This window comes from Falco cherrug, chromosome 5 (assembly GCF_023634085.1).
Source record: "Falco cherrug isolate bFalChe1 chromosome 5, bFalChe1.pri, whole genome shotgun sequence".
Classification (NCBI taxonomy): domain Eukaryota; kingdom Metazoa; phylum Chordata; class Aves; order Falconiformes; family Falconidae; genus Falco; species Falco cherrug.
Window position 1 is genome coordinate 14081230 of NC_073701.1, and position 12832 is coordinate 14094061.

A 12832-nucleotide genomic window follows, 5' to 3' on the forward strand; every position below is an offset into this window, starting at 1 on the left:
ACATGTGACAAGCAATAAATCAGAATACTTAGCAGAACAATATCCCAATAACGCATTCTTCCCAGGAGGCAGAACAGCCTGACTAATGAGGACAATAGCTGCTTTTCTTCCTCTTTTTCAGGTGATGCATCTCAAAAGGAAACAAGTTTCATTTCATATTCAGTCATCCTGATCATCCCAAGAGGAGAACAAAAGAATGCACGTATTTAATATAGGATCCCCATGTTCTGAAGAATCCAAAGTAATCCACGGGTTCAATGGGTAACACCTCTGAGGTACTGCCCACTAGCAGTTAAATGAAAGTGAAATGTATAGTCTAAGCTTCAGCTGGGTAAGAAAAACTGCACTATGGGAGACAATGCCTCCCTTGTATTTGAGAACTATTAAGGCATCACACGGTGGCCTACTATTTCTTAGAAGGGATCTTCATTTTGTTATTTTTACCCATAACTAGCCTAGGCAAAAGGTTTTGGCTAATCTCTAGATCTAAATTTGCTTCACTTTTACTGCAGGCAACCACAAAAGAGCTAGCTAACAGGACTAGTCACCTGGCTTACCTCTGCAGCCATCATGCAGATAAGGATCTTCTTGGTCTAGTTCCTCCTTTGAAATTTCAACTAAAAAGAGGAGATATAGGCATTAGAGGAGAAAGCACTTTTCTTCTCACAGTAAAAAGCTGCTTGCTTGAGATGGGACTCAGAGCGGGGTTTTGGATAAACCAGGACAAAATTAAAAAGTGTTATTTACATATTTTACGGCTATTTCATACTTAAATTTGACATTCAAATGCATGTGGCCACAGGGCATTTTCCATTAGACTGATTCAATACGCAAGTCACGCTGTGATCATAGATTAAATATGGACCAACATTTTCAAATGCAGGCTCTTAACACTAGGCTTTTAACCAGAGCTTAACCTCATTTTCATAAGACACGTTGTTGAGGCATGCTTGGCTTCCACTGGCTTTATAGTAGCTTGGGGTACTCACCGTTTTAATGAAAATCAGATTAACCTCAGTTATTTATTTAGACTTTATTCCAAAAAGAACTCCACACCCAACTTCTGGGTACCTACTCATGGCATTCTTTCAAATACACTTCATATACCTTAACTCAGAGAGTTTTGATCAGCAGTACTTCTTACGTGCATGTGTCCCGAGAGCTCTTTCTCTCCACACAGAGAACATAAAAGGGCTGAACACATCCACTGCCTGACCCCACTGCTTGCCCAAAGGGCTAGCTAATGGACTTGCTCCAATCCTGCCACTCTGAATGCAGGGGAAATGGTAGGTTGACAGCGAGATGTGTAAAAACACAGTCTCAGAATACTCTGGTTACTGAACAGGAAGCTTAGCTGCATTTCAGTGATTGTCCATAAGCCTTTCCAACCAGCCATCACTTACAAGCAAATAACACATCACAGATGTGAAAGCAAGATTTTGTGCAGTGGCACAAGGCTGGGTTGGTACACTGCGTCCCTCCAGCCACAGGGGTACATTTTGGTCACACAGAAGCTAATGAAATCAGTTTGCCCAATCTAGTCTGATTTTGTAGAAGTCTCTGGGGACACTGTACCAGAGATTACATGACTAAGAAAGTGTCCTACAGGGAATCAGTCAGCTTACCGCACCCTCTGCAGCAGAATGCCTTGCGTATGTCCTGCTTGCATAACACAAACACAAGGTGTTAGTCCAAGAAGCTGCCTTACAAAATGGAGACTGATCTGCCCTTCATGACTAACAAAAGTCTATTCATGTTGCTTGCTCTGCCTTTCAACAGGCAATTTTTATTGTTGATAGGGAAATCTGACATATGTTCAACCACCTGCTTGTCTCTTAGTTTAATGATGAGAACATTGTCCTGCCCGGCTTGACACGGACCCATCTTTGCAATGCATAATGGTTATTATGTCTGCCATAACAATCACACTAGCCATATACATAATGGTTATTTGTGTGCCACTTGCCCACAAGGGCAGATGGGGAAATACTGTACACTGTGCTCATAGTTCTGGATTTTCAGGTGCTGATATATTTCCCACATCATGCAGATACACCGAGTCTGCAAATTTTTTGTCATTAGCACAGTGGTCTAAGTAAAAGGTATGTACCAGTCCAGTCAGTCCAACCAGTGCTACTGGACAGGGGAATGCCCCTGCTAAACCACAAAGGAATTGGCAGGGCATTTCTAAATGTTACTCGATACACTGACATAAACCAGGTTTTGGAAGACCTGAAGCAAGTCCGATAACACACTGGCTCAAGCAGACCAACACAAGCTGTTATGGTGGGGGTTAAGTTTAAGTGATTGGTCAGGATGACATCTCCCAAAATCTGTCACTGGTGATCTCCAAGTCAGACTCTGTGTTTTCAGGGCTCAACTGCCCATGAAGGAGGCAACACTACACAGCATGACTCCTCTGCAGTTTCAGATCTGCCTGCTAACTGAAAAAGGCAAAAAACCCACCACACCCAGGTCTGTAAGGGTCAGTATGTCCACGCTCGTTCTCTTCAGCTCTGTGGACTAGGTATGGAGAAGGGTATCAGGAGCTGCTGCCATCTAGATGCCCCTTTCTTTTGATAATATTGAAAGAAATAAAGATACCATGCTTCCTAGAAATGTTCAGTTCTCCCAGACAGTCCAGGCATTTCAAACGCCCTCAGTTCGTGAGCATTTGCCTCTCACACAAAAAGCAATATTCGAATTCTGCTGAGCTGGAAAAGGCCACCTGGCTTTTAAATCCAATTAAAAGAACTGGTCGTTGATTTTCTGTTTAATTAAGGCTGTGGGCAAAATAATTACATTTTAATTATTGTGTTTATTTATAGATATTTTGATATTAAAATAAGCTATTAAAATTAATACTCAGTTTCTAAGACAAGACCATTAGTGGACAAAATAATCTGTCTTACAGTTAAGTTCTGACACCATGAACTGAGTGACCACTTTCCAGCTCTTTTAGCCTCCTGTGGTATGCAGTGTTACAGCTATCATTATAAAAAAAACCGAGCTCCAAAACATACATTATTGAATTACTCAGAGGAGATCTCAAGTTAGAAGAATTCCAACAGCAACAACCTAAAGTACAAGCACTCCTTGTATCCCATATCATTTTGTGTATCAAACTTGCAACATAAAATACCTTGCTCCTTTTTAGGAGCATCATCGCTGATGGACATATCAAGGCCTTCTTGACCCTTCACACAGCAAGCTCTGAATACAATTCCACACTGGTATCCTATCTTCAGGCTGGGCTCACAACTCTGTCCTTGAATTTGGGCAGCCTTTCCCAGCAAGCAACAGTAACAACATGTCTGTTAAGAAAAAAAAAAAAGAAGTCAAATCCTAGCCTTGAACAAATCAATGCAAATGTCAGCAGTCAAAAGTGTTATCTCACTTTGGTGAACTGATGGAAAACTTTCCGCAAACTCTTTAAGAATTCCTGGTATACTTAAGCTCAGGCATTTTAATCTGTAGTTGAGTTCAGTGAGCTCTGCATCTGGCCTACATAGAGCCCAGCACAAAACCTGCATCCAGTTCTCACAGATATTGCATACGTGTGAATGTGTGTGCAAAGTGAAGTGGAGGACCAGAATGGTCCACACATGTATATGAAATTTCACTGCTCCCTGCCTGCATAGCCCAGTTTCAAACACCAGCAAACAGTAAGAATTGTTAGCACCTCTGCTTCCCCTTTGTGTCCAGGTCAATTAAAATGGAACACGATCAATGAATGCGTAATTCAGTTTATAATTAAACTGCCTACTCAACTTCCCAGCAAAAAAATACCCGTCTGAGCTAACAGACAAACAAGCCAGAAAACATGATTCATCCAAGGGTAGTGTTAACAGGTCATAAAGAGAAGCTATTCTGCTCTGAAAAACAAGACTAATAGTCAAACATTATTTAAAAGCATCACAGTCCTGACATGGCTTTCAGCAACAGAACACGACCTGCCTCTTCCAGACCTGCTGAACTATGGCCTGGGAATACACCACAGTAGTGAACACAGGTCAGGTCAACCCCATGGAGGTTACCTTCAGTTTTAAATAGCGGGGACACTGCTGATTTATTCAGTTTTCCTCCTTGCTGTTAGAAAGCAGTGAAGATGATTGGTTCTATGGAACTGGTGTCTGCCAGCTGCTGCTGTCATGTAAAAGCAGATTTAAGCTTTTATTGTTAATTTTATTATTCCTTCAGACTCTTTTTTTGCTTGAAGAAGATAGCCTGTGCCATTAAACAGAGCAGATGGAATATGAAATAACTAACCATTGAACTAAATTCCTGTAATTTGGTGTTTTAAGCACCCCATCTATTGAAAAGAAAGCAACTATTAAATTTCTTTCATTATTCTGAGATGTATACCCTTGCCTATATTCTAAGTTTCCCCTTATAAGCTATTATATACGTTTCTCTCTGTACTGCTGTGAATTTTAAAACTGCAGTTTTAAAACATAGAGCAGTGTGAATGTAAAATAATAAAATCCTTTTTCTTGTTTCTTCAATATTTTTTTTTTTTTTACTTTACATCAGTTTGAAGTATTTAAGCATGCTTTGTACTTTGTCTTTAAATACACAACTGAATCCTTGCCCTGCTGCAGAAAGCTGTACGGCAGGAACTCTCCCCTTCTGGCCACTGCTGAGGTCTTGTTTTCATGTCCACCATAACATTAAGATACATGTTTTCCCTTATCAACTACTGTTTGGTGGGATGGTTCCTCACTACTTTTCTTACTTGGTTCTTGAAATACTTCCATTCAGTGGTGGATGCTCTGCTTTCATCACTATTACATCTGGGATATTTCCATCTTTTCTGGCTTTTCTGGATCACTTTAGAAACAGATACTCGATTGCTTCCAAGAACTGCAACATTTCTGAATATTTATTGTGTCTAATGTATCTAATATTTTCCCGAGACATCCTTCTCAAAGTTTTTAACATCTGTCTATAATTTCATTAGATTTCCAATTTTCACAATCATAAATTAGAAGACAGAAATTAAAACTGAGCTGAAGATTCGTTGTTGCACTTAGGCTTGCATATTTTTGACATCCAAATATTATTCAAGTTACTGAATACAGAAGATACCTTGCCTAATTTTGACATTATATACTTATGGATATCCTCACTGGCTTCTACTGTTAGGCATATGAATTGACGCAATGTATTTCTTCATCTTGTCACACGATGCTCAAATTGGTAGTTACAGAGTTTCTCTGCATTTTTTTGTAAAGACTGATCATTAACCTTGCCATTCTTGACATGCCGAATAACATTATGTTCTTTAATTCTTCCAGGTTGAGCCACCACTTGAAAGATCTCCGTCTCCAGCTAATATGAATATTCAAGTAGAGAGCTTGTTAAGTCTTGCAATGACTGTAAGAAACTTTATCTTCATTTAACATAATTGTATGCACTGAACCATTTGTTCCAACCTATATTTATTCTAACCATGCATGATGCATCTTGATTAACATCTTGATAATGATAATAACTTATGTTGCTATACCACAGCCAAAATGGTCTAGAGATGGAAAGTGTCAAATGTTTTCTTAACCGATGTTTATGGTAACTGGGTTTTAATATCGACCCTAGATGATTCTGCACTGGCAGTCCTAAAGGCTAACATTTCCTATTCAACTAAAGAAAAAAGATGGAGAAGGTGATGAATAGCCTTGTGCCCAGAGCACTCCCAGGACTTTGTAGACCTGCATATGTCTCCACACATTTCACATGTGAACTTGCAAAGTCACCTTTTCTTTCAGCTCTCCCACTGTGGAATGGTACTCATATAGCAGTGATAAAGCTAGTTTAACTGACGGTCATGGAGCACTCCGGTATTCTGAGACACAAAGCACTATGTCATTGTAACGATCGCTGTCCTGGTAGGATTAATCTCAACATTTCTTTTTTCACTCTCACCGTTTCAGGGTTGTTAGCCTGTTCTGAAAGTTTGGATCCTTTCGTCCTGCGTGCAGTCTAGACTCCCTGCCAATTCAGTTCTTGATGTGTTTGCAGCCCTTTTCACCAGGTTGCCAAATGCCCCGAGGCATGCTGCGATGGCCCGTTTGCTAGAACCATCGCTGCCTTCAGGGGTAGTACAACCTATATTACATACTTTCCTGTAAGCGTGCATTACACACTTACTGCCTGTAAGCCTTTGCTGCTTAGTGATTCCAATAATAATCTCAAACATTTTTTTCTTTTGCCTCTCCCCTGTTATTAACAAAAGCCCATGCAAGCTTCAAAGCCATGCCTTTATTTTCGTGTTTGGATAGGAAGCTGTGTCCTACTTGAAGTCCTCTGATCCCTTGACTGCTCTTACACCTTGCCTTTTCACAGAAAGGAATAAAGATGGAAGGCGTAAAGGAATTAAATAGTTACATGTGAGAAACTTGAAGATTTATTTTTGCTGTGATTAGGAAACACCTGGAATTACTTTCATCGTTAAGCTCTCTTAATCAGTTAAATTTTATAATTGTTCTTTATTACTTGTATCGCCATTTAAGTTACCAGATTTGAAAGGGTGAACCATGCATTAAGACTGCTTTTGCCTATCTGTCCACAAGAGGTCTCTCCCTTGCTTAAATCCAGACTAACTAGTAGATGCTATGAAAAACACTGAAAAAAATACAAATAATTCAGTGCAATTTTTCAGAACTTTTGAAGATCTAAACAAAACAAAACAAAAAAATGCTCAACACCCGAAGCACTGAAACTTTTGTGCTTGCCTAAGATACACAACAAAGTATTCTTGACAAAACTGGGGAGATAAGGCAGTACCTTGATCTTTGGAAAAAGAAAGTGCCTATGACAAATTTTTGGGAAAATATCCAAGCGCCTTAAAGAAGGTCAAATTTCTACAAGCTTCTCTCTTCTGCAGGGCTACTGTGGTAGAAACTTTCAGAAAAGCATTTCTACATCCCTGTATCAGCAACAAATCTGGAAATGGATCACTGTCTTTTGATGAAGATTTTAAAGATTAATATGTAGTTTTGCATCCTTTTTTTCAGGGCAAGAAAAGCTACGCTTCCAAAAATTGGAGTAAAACTATGCTCATCGTTACCTATGTCTACCGCCTTTAAGTATGAAAGCTGAGGCAAGTGTTTTCAAAATATGGTCTTTTTATCTTCTTTCCAATCACAAGTTTTGGATTCAAAAGAAAGATTAGCTGCCTCATTTGCTGCAAAGTGCTGTGATTAATCCTCTTAATTGCATTACTAAATTACTAAATCGCTCTTTCTGCTTCCTTGAAGGAGACAAAGAAGATCCAAAAGATTTCCTATGCTACGCTAAACAAAAATGGACTAACTCGGGCAAAATGAGATTCAAATGAGACAGGTTTGCCACCAATGTAAAAGTTTGTTTACCAGAGCATGGCACAATTGCCAGATACATTGTATGTCTCAGGGTCATCAGATTCAGAATGTACTCAACCAAAGAAACTATGAATTGTTCACTAATACTAGATCATGAAGCACCTGTGTCCATCATGGATCAAAGAGATTACCTGCAAAAATACTCTTACACCTACCTTGGTACAGTTATTAAGTGTAGGATATTCCTATATTCCTGGGGGGAGGGCAGAACATAGCTCACAAAGATTAAGTAACACCGACTGTGTTTGTACCAGTAAATTAAACAGGGACAGAATATGGGCTCAGGCGTTGTCCCACAATCGTGCGTAATGTTTAAATATTAGCAAGCTCTAATGGCAACTAACATCCTCCCAGACAATGCTGGAGCATATTTTGGGGTTAGCACAGGCCAGGGAGCATTCCCAACGCCCCCCCCCCCCCCCCCCCGCACTGTGTTTTACAGGGGAAAGACATCAGTGATGTGACATGAGCTGTGCTGAGACATTTATTCTCAGGGTCAGAGATCAAGGCCTAACCCATTTTGTTTAATAATACAGCTGTCACCATGAAAACTTGCCATCTATAAAGAAGTCTGGCTATTTAAAAAACCCCACCATCATTAACTGTTCTTCCTCATGCTGACAAGCCCACATAGGGAAACATCAGCCAATTGATGGGAAATGGGGTTTCCTTAAACAGTTGCATTCTGTTTTAGAGTTGTCCCATGACAGGTGTTTTAAAATAGCGTTGCTGTTATAAACCTGTCTCTGGTAGCAAGCACTTGAATCTGCACAGCACTCGCCATCACAGTCCTTGTTCATCTGTTCACAGCCCTTCAAAGCACTGACACAGGGCGCTAAATATTTTTTCATGCCACATTCAGATTGAGGTGGACAGGTTTCCTAATGGAAAAAGCTGCACAGAGGTATCTCCATGCTAGGAGCAAGGCATACCCTGGACATGGCCAATAGGTGACCTATGTCCCCTCTGGGGGACACACTCCGCTGTGGGACAAAATCATGCTGCACTTGCAGACAAGTTTATGACAACCCAACAATGCCAGCCTCATCAGCATGTGTTACCTTTCTTCTGCCCACAGCAAGAACATGGATTACTTCACAGCCCTGGCACCAGCAGCATCCTACTGCCAGGAACATGATCAAGCCAGCATTTTTAAGAGGTAGAACTTGTGAGTCAGACATTGTCTGCCATCTTCTGTTATATAGACTTTTTAAACTGTATGAACCAAAACATTCAGCTTCGAGCTGTGGGAAGAATTAAAATCACTCTCATCTATTTCCACCACCACTGGAAGAAATGTGTTAATGGGTCAAAGCTGTTCATGACTGGGTCATTGTCAAGGTCACTATCTTACTGGTGGAACTTTCTTCCAAAACCACTGCACAGCGGTATGGATATGCTCCTTTTCAGAAAATGAGGGACAAAATAATAAAGGTGGAGGGCAGGGCACAGATTAGCTAAAGATGCCAACAACAGGCATTTTTTAGTCTAATATGAAATGCTATTATCACAAGCTAACAGATGTCTTCATTCAACTGTAAATCGAAGTCATGTTAAGTATGGACACATACACCAGCAGGAATTATAAGTATACTGAGAGGATTAACTTCAGTCCCACCCCTTTGAACCACCAATACTAAAAACCACTGAGTTCAACCTTAGGCCATGAAGTTCTAATGAAAGCTAAAGTCTGAAACAGGTCTCACCCATCACTTCCTACCCTGTTGATGTCTTCTCTTCATGCAGAAGTAGTTTCCTAGTCAATTACCCATTCAAGACTTCCCATTCTTTTGCATCCTACCCTCTGCCTCTGCTAAAACGCGATGACACAGTCTGCTTCACTCAGCCAGAAACTGTTTCTCCCAAAGCAGTACAAAGCAGACAGCCTCAACGGAGACACAAGGTGTAGGTAGGAAAAAACTGTTTATGCACACCAAACTGAGTACAGCGACCTTCAGGTCAACCCTTAATACTGATCTAGACAGTCAATACAATTTCTTAAAGATGAACAGGAGCAGCTCTGATGTCTTACCTTAAAGTACTCAGCTTCACAGGTGGAATTGTCACCAATATGTGAATCACAGTCCTCGCGCACATTGGCAAATTCCATCCCGTCTGAACAGTACTGCTTCTCCAGCTGACTGCGGCAGCACTGCACCTGCGTCATGCTGACAAAAGGATGGAAGCCATGGGAGAAGAATGTCACATATAGGTCAAGAACAGGTAATGCGAGTTTTAACAACTAGCACTTCCACTAGTCTCACTGAAAGAGGCTCCTGTGGGCACACATTTTAGTTACAAAGTAGAAGTATTCTCTAGGAGTAGGCAGAATGTTCAGAAGATACGTTTAATACAATTTAACTGCCTATCTACCTTGCACTCTGTCATAACATTTTTTTTAATAAATGAGTAACTTCAACTACATTTGCCACAGGGCTCAAGGTCTCCGGGACTTGCACTCTTGCACATTTTGTGACAACTGGTAGCTGAACAGAGGATGGTGAGAACCAAACCAGTACTCTGACTGACAGAAAGGAAAAATCAAGCCCTAGGTGTTGTGAGAGCCTGCAACCCCACGGCCAGCCTACCGCTGGACCTGCTGCCCCTTGCTCAAACAGGTATGGCATGCTGAAGGAAGCTCAGCGTGTTGCTCTGTGGGACAATTAGAAGTGAAAATACCAAGGAAAGTCATAGCGAGAAACAGAGTGTATTGTAAGCAAAAGGCGAAGACAGACAAGGGAGAGAAGAGCATTACAGGGCAGGAAGTTGTGGAGAGGAGACAGGATAAAAGTCTGCAGGAAATTCAGGTTTGGCAGTTCCACTGTTCGTAAAATCATTCTATTTAATCTCGGTTTCAGTGAAAAAATTGAAAACTCCTTCCTGTGGAAAAAAAACATATCTGTGTGAGGAGGCTTTAAACTCCTCTACTCCTGTTGTTACTGCCACTTGAATGCAAAGTCCATTGAAGGAGGTACCTTCTCTCTTTACACTCTTACACTTTGCACTCACTGTTTTCATGCGTAACTCTGCTTAGTTTGACAGTGTTGGAAGTGGAGCTTGCAGTTTAAAGATCTTCCACCACTACCTCCTGTAACAGACACTGGGAAACAGAAAAAAAATTGAAGAGGAGTAACAAATCAGATTACACATACAAGGATATAAACATATCCATGTGTTTTGTGATAACCCAGTTTCACCAGGAATAATGTTACCTGGGTTGCTAGGGGGAAAAGAAACTATCCCAAGGGCAACCCAAGCTGATAAATTCTATTTATAGTACAACAGGGATACCTAAAAGGCATGCCATGGTATGTTACAGCTCTATAAGAAATGCACAGAAAAACTTTATAAATTCACTTTTATACTCATCAGCTTGGGAAATCTTACACATCTTACAGACCAGCAACACAGAATGCATTCTCTTTGCTGTTAAGAGTATTCACCTGCTTTTTTTCCCCCTCAACTTTAGGTATTTGAACCGATGAGTAAAAACTTTTCAAGGGTTACCTAGAAATACATACAATTATGCAAAGATATCCAGCAAAACAACACCCTTTACTCTTAAAAATCCTTTATCTACACCATTGGAAATTTTGCAAGTATAAGGAAGAGAGGTGGGTTAGTTGCACCACTGACCTACAGGGTTCTCCTACTGTCATCTGAGATAAGTGGATTCCCATGCATCATGTCTGAAGGAGCTTCCCTGCTCTCCATGACCATAGCATGAGCTCTCTGCTCCCAGGCAGCATGAGGGACCCCCTCGCTCTAAAACCAGGCCATCCAGTCCAGCCCATCAAAAGCAGGGGACACGTGGGTACTGGGTTCAGTTTCTCCGTGCCTATTGGTGAGGTGAGATTGTTGAGCTACATTCCTGAAGATTCCCGATTCTTATTTATTGGATTTTGTAATGGTCTGACTGTGCAGTTCTCACTCGGACAAAAAACAGCTATGAGATTTCAATGCATAGGAACAAAAAACAGGATAAGTTCATGAACAAATTGCTCAAAAATAGACTCTAAAGTCATAGCAAGAAGTTAAGCCCAGGACAGTAACTTTATTTGGCAGAATATCTGAAGTTTTTTTATATTTGATTTAGTTCCATTTGGAAGAATATGTAGCTTTTTTGTTGCTGAAATTCCCTCTGAAACAGAATTTCCATTCCCGGCCCAGCTCTGGGGTGGTCTGAGTGTCAGGACTTTGGAAGCCTGTGAAACCTGAACTTCAAGCCCAAGAGTGCAGGAGCTGAGACTTTCCAGCTCCTTTAGCCTTCCAAGTCCTGTTGAGAAGCTAGATATATTAGCCACAGACCAACAAACAAACAAACAGCGGCAGTCTTTCAGTAGAGCTGTTTGATTTCCAGTGTGGCTTTTTTTTCCCCCCAAATACAAGTAATCTCTTTGAAATCTCTGACAAACTGGCAATTTCAACCAAAACAAAAAAGTTTCTTAAAATGTTTCCCACAGCTGCATTCACAAGTCATGTGGCCCACCGAACTGTAATAAGGAATTAAACATCAATTGAATACTAGATTAAAATACCATTTGTTCATTCTCAGAACAACAACAATAAAATCACACTTCATTGCCCAAATCCTAACAGTGAAGTTGCACTGGTAGCAAATATTGCTTGAGACTGTAAATGCCTGTGTGGCTGTAACAGAGGTAGAAATCCTTGAGAGATGGCAGAGAAAAATGCTAGAAAAATCTGCACCATACTAGTCTTCCAGCTGCAACTCAGCCTGCCCAGCTGACCACCCCTTCCCCTTTGCACACCAGCCCACGTGCTGATGGCCGCCAGAGCGTACCACCACAAACCCTTCAGACTCCAATACTTCTGAGACAAAGAATCCCTCTCCCTGTCTTTGCTAAATTATGGGCGTCTCCCAGGCTTATACCCTCATATAATACATAACCAGTTTCTGCTTCTCAGTGCGGTAAAGGAGTCATCCCCACTGGCTAATAGGACATCTAGATTTGTCTCTGTGTAAAACCTTTCAACTCTTCCTGTGTAGCACTCCTATTAAATTCATGTCCACAGACAGCTGACAATATTGATCTCTAAAAACCCAAAAAACTATAAGAGTACTTTCCTGTATTTTTTTTAATTACTCCTAATTTAAAAAGTCAACTACTTCCTCCTTATCTGCCATAGTCTGATTTTCAGTTAATACAGTCCAACAGAACTTTACTGAAATAGTTATATGTTTGCAATATGGTTGAAATCTTAAAACACTAAATATGGAATCTCTAGGAGCATGAGGCCTCATAACTGACATTCACTCAGGATACGTCAGCTAAAATCATGCATCTCTGAAAGATGAGTTTTATTCATAGCTCACTAGTGAACAGGAATCACTCAGACTTTTTTTTTTAAAAAAATCATTATTCTTTGCTGCAGGTGCTGATCTAAAATTAAAGTTATTTCATTACCAGGTAATTTGATTATAAATCAAG

General features: G+C 40.5%; 1 protein-coding gene across 5 annotated transcripts in view; it reads right to left on the reverse strand.

Annotated features, from left to right (window-relative positions):
* Positions 1 to 12832, reverse strand: part of FBLN1 (fibulin 1) — an 81776-nt gene that overhangs the window by 50142 nt on the left and 18802 nt on the right. For all 5 annotated transcript variants that reach the window (XM_055711634.1, XM_014280002.3, XM_027805543.2 and 2 more), the window contains exons 3-5: positions 9412 to 9547; positions 3143 to 3314; positions 558 to 617 (exon numbers count right to left, since the gene is read on the reverse strand). In XM_055711634.1, the coding sequence (XP_055567609.1) occupies positions 558 to 617; positions 3143 to 3314; positions 9412 to 9547 (368 nt within the window). The remainder of the gene's footprint in view (positions 1 to 557; positions 618 to 3142; positions 3315 to 9411; positions 9548 to 12832) is intronic.